Source organism: Seriola dumerili, unplaced genomic scaffold (genome assembly GCF_002260705.1).
Source record: "Seriola dumerili isolate Sdu_G_001 unplaced genomic scaffold, Sdu_1.0 BDQW01000068.1, whole genome shotgun sequence".
NCBI lineage: Eukaryota > Metazoa > Chordata > Actinopteri > Carangiformes > Carangidae > Seriola > Seriola dumerili.
The window spans coordinates 3,458,384-3,471,246 of record NW_019174323.1 but is presented as its reverse complement, the minus strand read 5'-3'; the positions used below and the strand labels follow the sequence as shown (position 1 = coordinate 3,471,246).

The window sequence follows — 12,863 nt, the reverse complement described above, 5'->3', positions numbered from 1 at the left end:
AAAACTGGGTGATGCTACAGGACGGTGACCCTAAACTTCAAAGTAAATCTATTACAGCATGACTTCAGACGAAGAAAATCCACCGTCTGGATTATGGTCCAGTCAGAGCCCTGGACCATAATCCAGTAGAGATGCTGTGGAATGACCTGCAGTGAAACGTACAAACCAGACATCCTGAGAATATGTCTGAGCTGAAACAGCTCTTTAAAAAGGATCCAAAGTTCATCCTGAACAGTGAGCGGGTCTGATCAGCAAATACTGAAAGCTCCCGTTTGAGGTTATCAAACCAAATGAAGTTCTACCAGTTTTTAAATCCAAAGGTTCACTTACATTTTCTACCAGCACTGTGAATTTTTAATGGCTGTATTCAATAAATACACAAAAGATTATAATTGTTTGTGTGATATTAGTTTGGGAACACTGTGTTTGTCTACAGTTGTGACTGAGACGAAGATCAGATCACATTTTATGACATATCAGTGCAGAAAACCAGGTAATTCCAAAGGGTTCACATACTTTTTCTTGCCACTGTATATCTTTAAAAAGATTCCCTTAATCTTTCTTTGAATATATAAATTTACTTTTTATTAATGTTGTACAGAGTTGCCACTCTCTATTATTATTAATTATTTTATTATATTTAACACTTACAAAGCTACAATTGCTACAACTTTTTACATTTCAGATATTGTTTCATGGCTATATTATTGATTTTTGAAACCCTGCCCATTATACAATAATTTAACCGTTATTTTTATATAATTCAATAATTTAACCAACATTTTGTGAAAAGAAGATTCAGAAAATGTTGCACTGAGGGTGCTGAAAACTAGGATATAGTTGAATCTGATGCCACTGGCAAAGATTTACAAGCAGAGAGCATCAATACAGGCTTTTACAAAGCACCCCACATGAGGACGAAGCTAACACCTGAACCAGTATTCTGCCTAAAAGTGGATTAAAATCACCAGGATTATAAACATTTCTGATCTTTTAGAGTTTAGCAAGTGTGCCAAAAGTCTTAAGAAGGCACAAGGTACACAGACTTCTTCAAGTTGTGTGGTTCATGTGATACAGTAAAGTCTTCGTTAATATAGTATAAAGTGTAATACAGATCATATAGTTAGTCACAGCAGAACATATTATTGTAATTTTTTAAAATAAATAATAGCGTTTCTAAACTTTTTACCAAATCAAGAGACCATGTGTATAAAATGCTCATCAATCCAGCCTTTGTTCAGCACTTTCCTTTTGAGGTGTAAAATGTTGTTCTTATTTAAAAAGGAATAGTTCAACATCTAGGTAAATATATTAATTTGCTTTCTTTCCAGCAGTTGTGCAAACAAGACAGAGCCAGGCTAGTTGTTTCCCCCTGTCTTTATGCTGAGCTAACATATACACATCCTCACCCCAGTTCCATATTTAACACACAGACACAAGATTAAGATTTTGACTACAACAAACAATTATTTTCATTATCGAGTAATTAGCAGTTTTGTTTATAAAATATAAACATATATTTCATGGCAGCAAATATGATTATTTTCATAATTGACTGATCTATCCCTTGTTTTCTTGATTAATTGGTTTGTCTAAAACATCAGAGAATTGTGAAAAATACATGTAAATCCCAGTGAAAATTTTATTGGCGATGAAAGCGACGTTATCAAATGTCTTGTTTTGTTTGACCAACAGCCCTACAACCCAAAGATACTCAGTTTGCTATACTGCAAGACAAGAGAAACAAATGCTGCACTTTGAGTGGTTTAAACAGTCAAATCTCCTCAAATATTTTTACTTGAAAAATGACTTGAAGGATAATTTGATTATCAAAAGTTGGCAGATTCATTTTCTAATAGAATCTAGTCTAGTCTAATTTCAAGGACCACAAAAAAACAAGATTGAGAGAATAACAGCAGTAAATGTACCAATAAATACACCATAACCTGTGTCAGAAAATTTTGAAAAAAGCATTTTTTCCCCTGTAACTTGGTATCTTCAAATGTCTTGTTTTGTCAGATCAACAGCACAAAACCCCCAAATTATCAATTTCCTAGAAAAACTAACTCCTCACAAATGATTAATCTACCATCAAAATGTTGCATTGTTTCAGCTCAGAAAGAGAGCAAATAGGTGCATCTTATACATTTTAGAAACTGTTCCTTTATCAACAGACATAATCAATCTGAGCATTAAAGACTTGTCAGCTGTGTGGACTCGTCCCCGTGAGTCTGAACGTGTTTTTTCAGATCCTCTGTCCTCAGGAACCCTTTGCCGCAGACTCTGCAGCGGTGCGTTTGCTCCCCTTCATGGACGCCCATGTGTTTGGTGAGCGAGCTGCTCGCTGTGAAGCTTTTCCCGCAGACGTTGCACAGATACGGCTTCTCTCCTGTGTGGGACCTCATGTGGATTTTCAGCGCACCGCTCTTGTAGAACTTCTTGTCACAGACATTGCACCGGTGAGTGGACTCACCCGTGTGGATCATCATGTGCGTTTTCAGAGTCCCCCTCTGTCTGAAACCTTTCCCGCAGACGCTACACAGGAACGGCTTCTCACCGGTGTGGATTCTCATGTGAGCCATCATGTACTCCTTGAAGCTGAAGCTCTGACCGCACACGCTGCAAACATAGGGCCTCTCCCCTGTGTGAACTCTCATGTGTCCCATCAGGTTTCCGTTTTGGGCGAAGGCCTTGCCACAGACGCTGCAGATGTATGGTTTCTCCCCAGTGTGGGTTCTCATGTGCATCTCCAGTTGTTTATGGCCGTCAAAATGTTTGCCACAAACTTCGCAGTCATTCGTTCTGATGTAAGTTTGCAAGTGAAGCCTCAAGCTCTCCTCAGACTCAAAATGTTTCCCACAGACACCACAAAGATCCGTGTCCCTCTCGTCTTCTTGCACATGCTTCAAAAACGAGGCTCTGTAGCAGAAAGACCTGCCGCAGACTTTACAGCTGTATTTCAGATGAGATAAATCCTTACAGTCCTTGTTCTTAGGTCCCTTAGGTTTGTTTGATGTGTGAATTTTTGTTTTTCCTTCTCTGGTCTCATCTTTATCGCTGTCTCCGTTATCACTGTCACTTCCTTCGCTCTCCTTCCAGTCCTCGTCACTGTCGCCCACTTTACTCTCAGCGTCAGAGCACTCTGCCTTTGACTCTTTGTCCTCCGTTTCATCCCTGCAGCTGTTTTCCTCGTTGTGGGTTTGTATATGCAGCTTTAGACTCTCATCAGAGCCCAAATGTTTTCCACAGACTCCACACAGATCTGTGCTTTGCTCATGCTTCAGTACATGTTTCAGAAAAGAGCGTTTGTACCGGAAAAACTTTCCGCAGACTCTGCAGCAGCTCTGACCAATAGTAGTTTGGCTCTTCTCTGTTGCAGTGACTTTCCCTGTATGTTTTTTCTCTTTCTTCCCAGCAGCACCTTCGTGAAAACACCTCCCACACATTTTGCAACTATCTGCGCCCTGACTTTGTCTCTGAAATGTGCTTCTTCTGTTTGATTTAAGAAGTTTCTCATTGAGCTCTTCATCACTGTCATTATTTTCACTCCCCACCTCTGAATCTTTAGATGACAGAACCTCATGGTCACCAGGTGGCAGCACACAGAGCTCTCCTCGAGTCTCTGCGCCCATCACAGTTTCGGTGCCCTTCTCTGCCCTTTGTGTTTGGTTATGTTGTGAGGCCTTACCGTGGATAAACTCACAGTCTGTCTCCGTAGCTGCATCTTTAAACTGTGGAGGACCTGATGTTTTCTTGACTCGGCTGGAAATGTCTGTCCCAGAGAGTGCCAGTCTGTCTGAAGGGAGGATGGAAGAGAAAATTCAGCATGGAAATACTGTGAAAGACAATAAATACCAGCATCCAAGGCCATGATAGTATCGCCTATAAAAGTGTATGTGTGCATGAGCAACAAAATAAGGCCTTAAATCTGCAATCACCTCAAGTCAAATTAACTAAATTACACACTAACACTCATGGCTCAAAGCTGTTCACAAATGTTTGCAAGAAATTCTAGCAAATGACGAATGACTGAAATAAAATAAATATATTTTCACATAATGCAGAAATGCAATATAGATACGATTTGATGTACACTGCACCTGTTGTATGTAAGTTTGTCTCAGTTTTCAGTGTGATGTCCAGCAGCTGTCGTTGTCGGCCGATGTCATCATGGGAATGGGAGACATCTGCCTCATATTCACTCATCATCATCTCCAGGATCCTAAAGATCTCATCAGCAACAGCAGACAGCTGCTTCTGTACGATTGCCCTCTGCTGCTCAGGCGACATTTCTGTAGGAAACACAAATATACAAATAAAAATATAGCAAACAAATGTCCATTCACTTGCACTGTTTGCTTTTGTCCACCCTGCATTAAGGTATACTAAACAGAATTCCCAGCTCCAAAAAATGTAGCCTCAAAATCATAATACAAACTGAACGTAATAACCTTCATGAAGCAGGATCTACCGCAGGACTGTTGTGTTAGACTGCATTTGTTTTTTAAGTGTACTTCCCCATTGTCTTAATGGATTTTTTTTATCTGATTTGCAAGAACTAACTCTTTAATACCAGGAGATGGAATACAGAAATCTGAGTAATTTCCTGACAGCTGTTACAGTTAGCCAGCACTCAGGCAATTTAGACTGGTTATTTTATTTTCCTTCTGGTGATATGTGGAAGAAACGGAAAACAACCTCAAGAAATATAAGCCAACCACAAAGAGATGCTAAATGATGAAAAAGAGAGACAAAACAACCACAAACACACACAATCTATGCCGAAGGGCCCATTGTCTCCTGATCTGTCTATATCTAGGCCCAAAGAAGCAACAGAAAAGTGATGGAGGGATTGACCCCTTAAAATATAACAGACTAAAATCTACATTTTGGGTCGTTGAGATTTGTACTGTCCCATGACAGACAAAAGATATAACAAATGAGACTAGAGCTGCAACGATTTAGTTGATTAATAGATTAGTCAACTGACAGAAAAAGTTTTCGCAACTATTATGACAACTGATTCATCTTTTCAGGACAAGTCCAACTCTAGGGTTTCAGCTTCTCAAATATGAATACTGTCTGGTTTTATTGTCTTCTATGACAGTAAACTTAACATGACAACATGACATGCACTGGGTTGGACATTTTTTAAATTTTCTGACATTCTATTGAACAAACAATTAAACAAAAAATACCTTCTAAAGCCTTTTTAAGGGCAGTGGATTCAAGACTTTTAACCCTGTTATATGAAAAGTGTTCTGCTCTCGGAAGTAAGAAGTTGACTTACTAAAATATTTCCCCTCTTAATAAAAAGTCTGTTGTGTTACAAACCTGCCGCGTGCAGCATCTTCCTCTCGACAACATTCAAAATCTCCTCCGCAGCGGAGTTCAGTCTCTCGGCGACTAGCGCCCTCAACACCTGCACTCTGGACATGATGCACCGACCGGCTCTGCCCCCTCAGCCTGTGGGCATTTCGCGGCTTCAGCTGCTCCCACGCAGTCACTTTAATATACACAACATAACCACAACGCAACACATTACCAGCTCAGGTACAGAGCAGTCATACTACTTCCGCCAGCGCGTCTTCTTCTTCTCTTCTTGTAAACTTCACGGTGGGCAGAGCTACAGCGCCCCGTCTGTTCTCAGCCCTGAGAGACCTCCCACATGAAATACAGAAAATCATACATTTGTGAAATTCAGGTGTTTACTGAACCTTTTGACTGAATAAAAAATAAAAAAATATAAAACGGAATTGTAGGGTTTTAAGGTAATTTATTCATCTCCGTAGTTTTTCTTTTTTTAGGTTTTCTTTTTTAGAGGTGGGTGTGGCAAAGGGTTGTCAGTACCTGGGCTCATCAGCAGACCTGGCACACCTGGGCTCTGTGTGCTAGTGCGGGGTACTGCCGTGCGGCCTGGTTTGTGACAAGAGGAGTAAAAGTTTTATTTTCATTATTGATTAATCTGCAGATTATAATCATTATTACAGTGAATCCAAGATGATGTCTCCATTGTATTGTTTTGTCTGACCAACAGTACAAAACCCAAAGATAATCAGTTTACTATGATACATGAAAAAGAAAGCATTAAATCCTGACATTTGAGAAACTGAAACAGCATTTCTGCATTTGACTAAAATGTTTATCTGATTAAAATTGTTTCTTATTAATTTTCTGTTGATTGGCTAATTGATTAATCAGCTCATTTTTGCAGTTCTAAAAAGGTTAACCACCTACAAAACAGTTCAAATCTGCCAGATAAATGGGCTGTATACTCTTGTTCTGCAGGACCAGCAGTTTGACTGTGAACAAAGAGTTCTGTTTTGGTTTTTGTTTTCATTCAAGTAATGTGTCCAAATTCAAACACAACTGCTTGTTATTGAAGAATGGGATCAGCTTTGTCAGTTATAAGTTGAATGAAATATAAATGTTTTAAATTGCTCTTCATATCATGTTCTTAGAAAGGGATTATTCAATAAAAGAAAAAACAACAACTTTCTGTTGGAAGCTGGATGCTGAGATTATGAAACAACAACACGTTTTCTCTGTCAATCAAGAAAAAAGCTTCTATTAATGCCTGAAAACTTCAATATTTACATATTTCTCATCTTCACAAATTGTTTATCCGTATCACATTATTTTCAAACCTGTCTATCAAAAAGCTTTTCCGTGTAACTTGACATGGGAAGTCTTTGTCAGCATCAAAGGTCATGTCGCTTCATGAAAACATCATCACTTTTTTGGGTGTTAAACTAACAGCAGTGACACACATACGTTTTTTCAAGGTGGTTGTCATGTGTGCATTCTGTGAAAGCAAAAATGGACAAATATTGAATGTTAAGCTTACACTGTTGGCTTTATGTGCGCTGGCTGACACACAGACAGTTGTATGACGTGTGTAGATCTGTGTCATCGATCTGTGTCAAGTCAGGCTGAAGGCCAACACTCTGGTGCTGCATTAATGATTTATGTCTCTTTGCAAAAATTCTGAATGCGTGTTTGGGTTTTTGTGTCAAATGACAAATTTGGGAATAAATGTTATACTTCACTTATTGACCAGGACAAAATTAGTGTCTTCAGTTTGATCTATCTACAGTCAGAGAAAAGGAAATGGATTCAAACTGTCGACAAAAAGACACAAAAATACAAAAAAAAAGACCAAAAGTACCACTGCTCAAAACTCTGTTAAACTCATACAGTAATTTATTATTGAATTAAAACAGAGGAGGCACTGGTTGTTGTTAAGTACAGTTTTAAGGTATTTGTACTTGAGTATTTCATTTTCTGTTACTTTAAACGTTTACTCTTCCATATTTCAGAGGTTTACTTTGAAGATTTTACAAGCAGTACATATGGTTGGTGTAATGTATGATGGATTGTTATAGATTACATTACCCAACAGTGTATATAATGTAGTCAAAATATATCACTGCTTCAATCAAAATCAAAAAAATATATATAAGGGCCATTATGCTGCTTAATGAGTAAGCAAAATTTTAAAGTTTTGAATGCAGGTCTTGTACTTGTAATGATGTATTTTCAGTTGGAGGTATTTTTACCTAAGTAAAGTTGTAAGTAGTACTTAATGTACTGAGGAGTGGAGGCTGTTCATTATATGTGGTTGTGGAGATAAATGCTGATTAATGGCCACATAATGATGCAACAGTCCTGTGTTATCGTGTCGTGCACAGAAAAATCAACCAAGTCATTTAATATGTCACAATTTTTATTAAAAATGTTCAAAACTGTTTCAAAAATACATTCTATAACATTTAAAAATACATTATTATTACACTTGAAATAACACATTAAAGCTGTGAGTGACTGTTATTGTCCTTAAAGTGAGGCTCAACACAGAAACTGCAAGCAAGCAGTCACATGCTGGACTCGTGTTCAATGTTTGTCCTTCTCCAGGACTCTGAGACAATTGAAATTATCATATTTTTCTAATTTCAGAACAGGTCTTTGGAAGTGCCGCTGGACATCCTGGATAGTGCTTTCACTTAGTGTCACACAGTGCTCAGAGTTCAGTGTCCAAATGGCACCAGTGACAAAATCCCATTGATCTCTTCTGCTTCTCCTGAAGGGAGCGTAATAAGCACCAGAGAAAAGTTTTTTGTATGGTCAGGAAGAGACTCTGCACTTCCACTTAATTAGTCTTTATAATCTGAGTTCATTGCTCACACTCCCTTTTTGTTCTGCAGGCTCAGAGCTCCGTTCACACAGTAGGGGATGATGCTGACGGTGATCAGAGGCACGGTGGCGCTCTTGCAGAAGGACAGCAGGTAGAAAAGGGCTGCGGTGTGCGTGGGAGGCTTGAAGGAGTCAAACAGGTGCAACAGGAACAGAGAACTGATGATGCAGCCTGCTTTGACCAGCGTGCTGCTGCTCTTCTTGGTCTCGGTGTAGAGCGGCGAGTGCAGGCCCAGGCCCAGACCGAACAGGGTGCCCATGTTGCGCAGGAGGCTGGCGAAGGGCGTGGTGTCCAGGTTGACCCACTCGGGCCTAACACACCACTTCTGGGCTTTCTCCAGGGTCCACAGCAGGTCCACGCCCACAGCTTTGAGCAGCAGGTAGAAGCCAACGGCGAAGGAGGTCAAGAAGAGGGTGGTGTAGAAGTACTTCTTCATGCTGGCGCTGTAGATCCACTGAGTTCTGTTGAAGGCTTCAGCAACGATCATACCTAAGACCAAAACACATTGAAAAGGTCAATATTATGTGGTTTATATTAAGCCAAGGGTGTAATTTCTGGGGGTGGTGAGGATATGCCCCATGTCACTCTGATTATTGTCCTCTTCCTAATGGGTTATTCAATCATCTACTGAAATTATATATTAAAACATATCCATACTGACCTGTGATGACACCAGCAACGACCTGGTGGGGAAAGTGGGCGGCGATGAAAACCCTGGAGAGACAGACACACACCTGGACTCCCCAAAACAGCGTCCACAGAACAGCCTTCAGATACCTGTCCAAATACACATTTAAATAAATTACAATTTCTGGTATGGAAAGTGTAGACCTCAGAAGAAGCTTGATTTAAATCAGTGTGGCCTTTGCTGACCATGCCCCAGAGCTAGGTTTTAAAACAATAAAACAATTAGCACAGTTATACTTTGCTTATCATGATATCATGAGAACCTCAGCTGCCTGGACGTCAAAACAACCCCCTCTGCTTTCCACCCAACATTTCTCAGAAGTCAATGATCAACCCCAGAGCTCAGGACAGATAGTGTGTCCACAGTGATAAGCTCTGAGTGGAAGAAAAATGGTAAACAACCCTGACATGTAGCAGGTTTTTGTAGGTTCTCGCAGACTCACCATTGTTTGTTGGTGGATTTCTTGCTTCCATGCTTCTTCTTGGTGGCCATGACGGCGAGGATGGAGGTCACCAGGGTGTAGTAGACGCCTGCAGCTCCCATAGCGTGTCCAGAGGGGCTGCCTGCATAACACACACAGAGAGGATAGAAATCAGTGGCTAATTCACTCGGGTAGAACTTAATGCTTTCTACATTGGCAATTGTTTTGTTGTCTGGTAATTTGATTAAATGCAACTTTATTTATGCACTAAAGGAAAAACTCAACTGACACCATAAGGGTTTTAAGATGGGTCCTTGAATTTTGCAGCTGATTTTATGCTTTCATGTGTTAATTTAATCAAACAGCACACAGCGACCTGAAGCTATGACATATTACTGCCCACATATCTCACCTGGTCCGGTCTCACAGGTCATGGCTATCAAAAAGCTTTCTTTTCGTGTAACTTGACATGGGGAAGTCTTTGTCAGCATCAAAGGTCATGTCGCTTCATGAAAAATCATCACTTTTTTGGGTGTTAAACTAACAGCAGTGACACACATACGTTTTTTCAAGGTGTTGTCATGTTGGCATTCTGTGAAAAGCAAAAATGGACAAATATGAATGTTAAGCTTGCACTGTTGGCTTTATGTGCGCTGCTGACACACAGACAGTTGTATGACGTGTGTAGATCTGTGTCATCGATCTGTGTCAAGTCAGGCTGAAGGCCAACACTGGTGCTGCATTAATGAGTTTTATGTCTCTTTGCAAAATTCTGAATGCTGTTTGGGTTTTTGTGTCAAATGACAAATTTGGGAATAATGTTATACTTCATTATTGACCCAGCGACAAAATTAGTGTCTTCAGTTTGATCTATCTACAGTCAGAGAAAAGGAAATGGATTCAAACTGTCGACAAAAAGACACAAATATACAAAAAAAAGACCAAAAGTACCACTGCTCAAAACTCTGTTAAACTCATACAGTAATTTATTTATTGAATTAAAACAGGAGCACTGCTTGTTTTAAGTACAGTTTTAAGGTTATTTGTACTTGAGTATTTCATTTTTCTGTTACTTTAAACGTTTACTCTCCATATTTAGAGGTTTACTTTGAAGATTTTACAGCAGTAATATGGTTGGTGTAATGTATGATGGATTTTATAGATTACATTACCACAGTGTAATAATGTAGTAATATATCATGCTTCAATCAAATCAAAAAATATATATAAGGGCATTATGGCTTAATGAGTAAGCAAATTTTAAAGTTTTGAATTGCAGGTCTTGTACTTGTAATGATGTATTTTCAGTTGGATGGTATTTTTCTTAAGTAAAGTCTGTATAAGTAGTATAAAATATTGTTCTACACAAGCAGGCATCTTGCTGAGATGTGCTGTTCCTACTTGCTTCCTATATCTGTGGTTGTGCGTGAGAGTAGATTTCTACTTGCTGAGTATAATTGGCACACGAATAATGTCGAGAGTGGTGTCGTTCAAGGTCTGTGTGAGTAACTGAATCCGTGATCGTGCACCAGATATATCACAGTCCCAAGCACAAGTCATTTATATGTCACAATTTTTATTAAAAATGTCAAAACTGTTTCAAAAAATCATTCTATAAATTAAATAAGATACTACTATTATTCAACTCTCTGAAATAACACATTAATAGGTGTGAGTGGAACTGTTATTGTCCTTAAAGTAAGGCTCAACACACAGAAGAAACTGCAAGCAAGCAGTCACATTGCTGGACTCGTGTTCAATGTTTGTCCTTCTCAGCAGACATGATGAAACATTGAAATTATCATATTTTTCATATTTCAGAACAAGGTCTTTGGAAGTGCCGTGCTGGGACATTCCTGGATAGTGCTTTCACTTAGTGTCCTACACAGTGCTCTCAGAGTTCAGTCTCGTCCAAATGCACGACTGAACAAAATCCATTGATCTCTTCTGCTTCTTCCTGAAAGGGAGCGTAATAAGCACCAGAGAAAAGTTTTTTGTTGTATGGTCAGGAAGAGACTCTGGACTTCACTTAATTAGTCTTTATAATCTGAGTTCATTGCTCACACTCTCCCTTTTTGTTCTGCGCAGGCTCAGAGCTTCCGTTCACACAGTAGGGGATGATGCTGACGGTGATCAGAGGCATGGCTTCTGCCAGGAAGGGGAGTCAGAGGTAGAAGGGGTGCGGTGTGGCGTGCGAGGCTTGTAAGGAGTCAAAAGGATGCAACAGGAACAGAAGAACTGATGATGCAGCCTGCTTGATGCCAGCGCTCGTGCTGCCTCTTTTTTGGTCTCTGTGTAGAGCGGCGAGTGCAGGCCAGGCCCAGACCGAAGCAGGGTGCCCATTGTTGCGGCAGAGTGATTGACGAGGGTGGTTGTACGTTGACCTCACGGCCTAACAACACAATTTTCTGGGCTTTCTCCAGGTCCACACGCACGCTCCAAGCTTTGAGCAGCAGGTAGATTCAGCAACTACGAGGAAGGGAGAGGTCAAAAGAGAGGGGTGGTCTTAGAAGTCTTTTTATTCATTGCGCTGCGTACTTATCACTGAGTTCTGTTGTAAGGCTTCAGCAATTCATGAACTAAGACCAACAATAGGAAAGGTCAATATTATTGGTTTTATATTGCAGAGCGAAGGGTGTAATGTCTGGGGTGTTTAGGGATATGCCCATGTCTACTCTGATTTTTGTCTCTTCCTAATGGTTTGTTTCAATAATCTACTGAATTTCTATATTAAAACATATCCATACTCGACCTGTGATGACCCAAACAATTGCAAGCGACCTGGTGGGGAAAGAGTGGGCGGCGATGAAATACCGAGGAGAACAGACACACCACTCTGGATCCCCCAAAACAGCGTCACAGAACAGCTTCAGATCACTTCCAATACATTAAATATTACAATTTCTGTATGGAAAGTGTAGACCTCAGAAGAAGCTTGATTTAAATCAGTGTGGCCTTTGCTGACCATGCCCCAGAGCCTAGGTTTTAAAACAATAAAACAATTAGCACAGTTATACTTTGGCTTATTATGATATCATGAGAACCTCAGCTGCCTGGACGTCAAAACAACCCCCTCTGCTTTCCACCCAACATTTCTCAGAAGTCAATGATCAACCCCAGAGCTCAGGACAGATTAGTGTGTCCACAGTGATAAGCTCTGAGTGAGAAAAATGGTAAACAACCTGACATGTAGCAGGTTTTTGTAGGTTCTCGCAGACTCACATTGTTTGTTGGGATTTCTTGCTTCCATGCTTCTTCTTGGGGCCATGACGGCGAGGATGGAGGTCACCAGGGTGTAGTAGACGCCTGCAGCTCCCATAGCGTGTCCAGAGGGGCTGCCTGCATAACAACACAGAGAGGAAGAAATCAGTGGCTAATTCACTCGGGTAGAACTAATGCTTTCTACATTGGCAATTGTTTTGTTGCTCTGGTAATTTGATATAAATGCCACTTTATTTATGCACTAAAGGAAAACTCAACTGAAACCATTAAGGGTTTTAAGACGGGTCCTTGAATTTTGCAAGCTGATTTTAATGCTTTCATGTGTTAATTTATCAAAC

The 12,863-nt window shown here is 40.0% G+C and overlaps 2 protein-coding genes across 3 annotated transcripts in view; both read right to left on the bottom strand.

Annotated features, from left to right (window-relative positions):
- Positions 1-1,568: 1,568 nt before the first annotated feature.
- On the bottom strand, positions 1,569-5,449 carry LOC111220383 (gastrula zinc finger protein XlCGF57.1-like). Its single transcript, XM_022743453.1, has 3 exons — positions 5,335-5,449; positions 4,101-4,292; positions 1,569-3,796 (listed from the first exon to the last, which is right to left on the bottom strand). Exons 1-3 carry the CDS (start codon positions 5,435-5,437, stop codon positions 2,193-2,195), a joined length of 1,899 nt encoding a protein of 632 aa, XP_022599174.1. The 5' UTR covers positions 5,438-5,449; the 3' UTR covers positions 1,569-2,192.
- A 2,288-nt stretch (positions 5,450-7,737) lies between these two features.
- g6pc (glucose-6-phosphatase catalytic subunit) overlaps positions 7,738-12,863 on the bottom strand; it is a 5,802-nt gene continuing 676 nt past the window's right edge. Inside the window, exons 3-7 of one of the 2 annotated variants that reach the window (XM_022743456.1) lie at positions 12,556-12,642; positions 11,411-11,426; positions 11,191-11,196; positions 8,856-8,971; positions 7,738-8,683 (exon numbers count right to left, since the gene is read on the bottom strand). In XM_022743456.1, coding sequence (XP_022599177.1) covers positions 8,181-8,683; positions 8,856-8,971; positions 11,191-11,196; positions 11,411-11,426; positions 12,556-12,642 — 728 coding nt within the window. In that variant the 3' untranslated portion in view covers positions 7,738-8,180. Of the gene's footprint in view, positions 8,684-8,855; positions 8,972-9,324; positions 9,446-11,190; positions 11,197-11,410; positions 11,427-12,555; positions 12,643-12,863 lie in introns of both variants that reach the window. The other variant, XM_022743455.1, reaches the window with a different exon arrangement.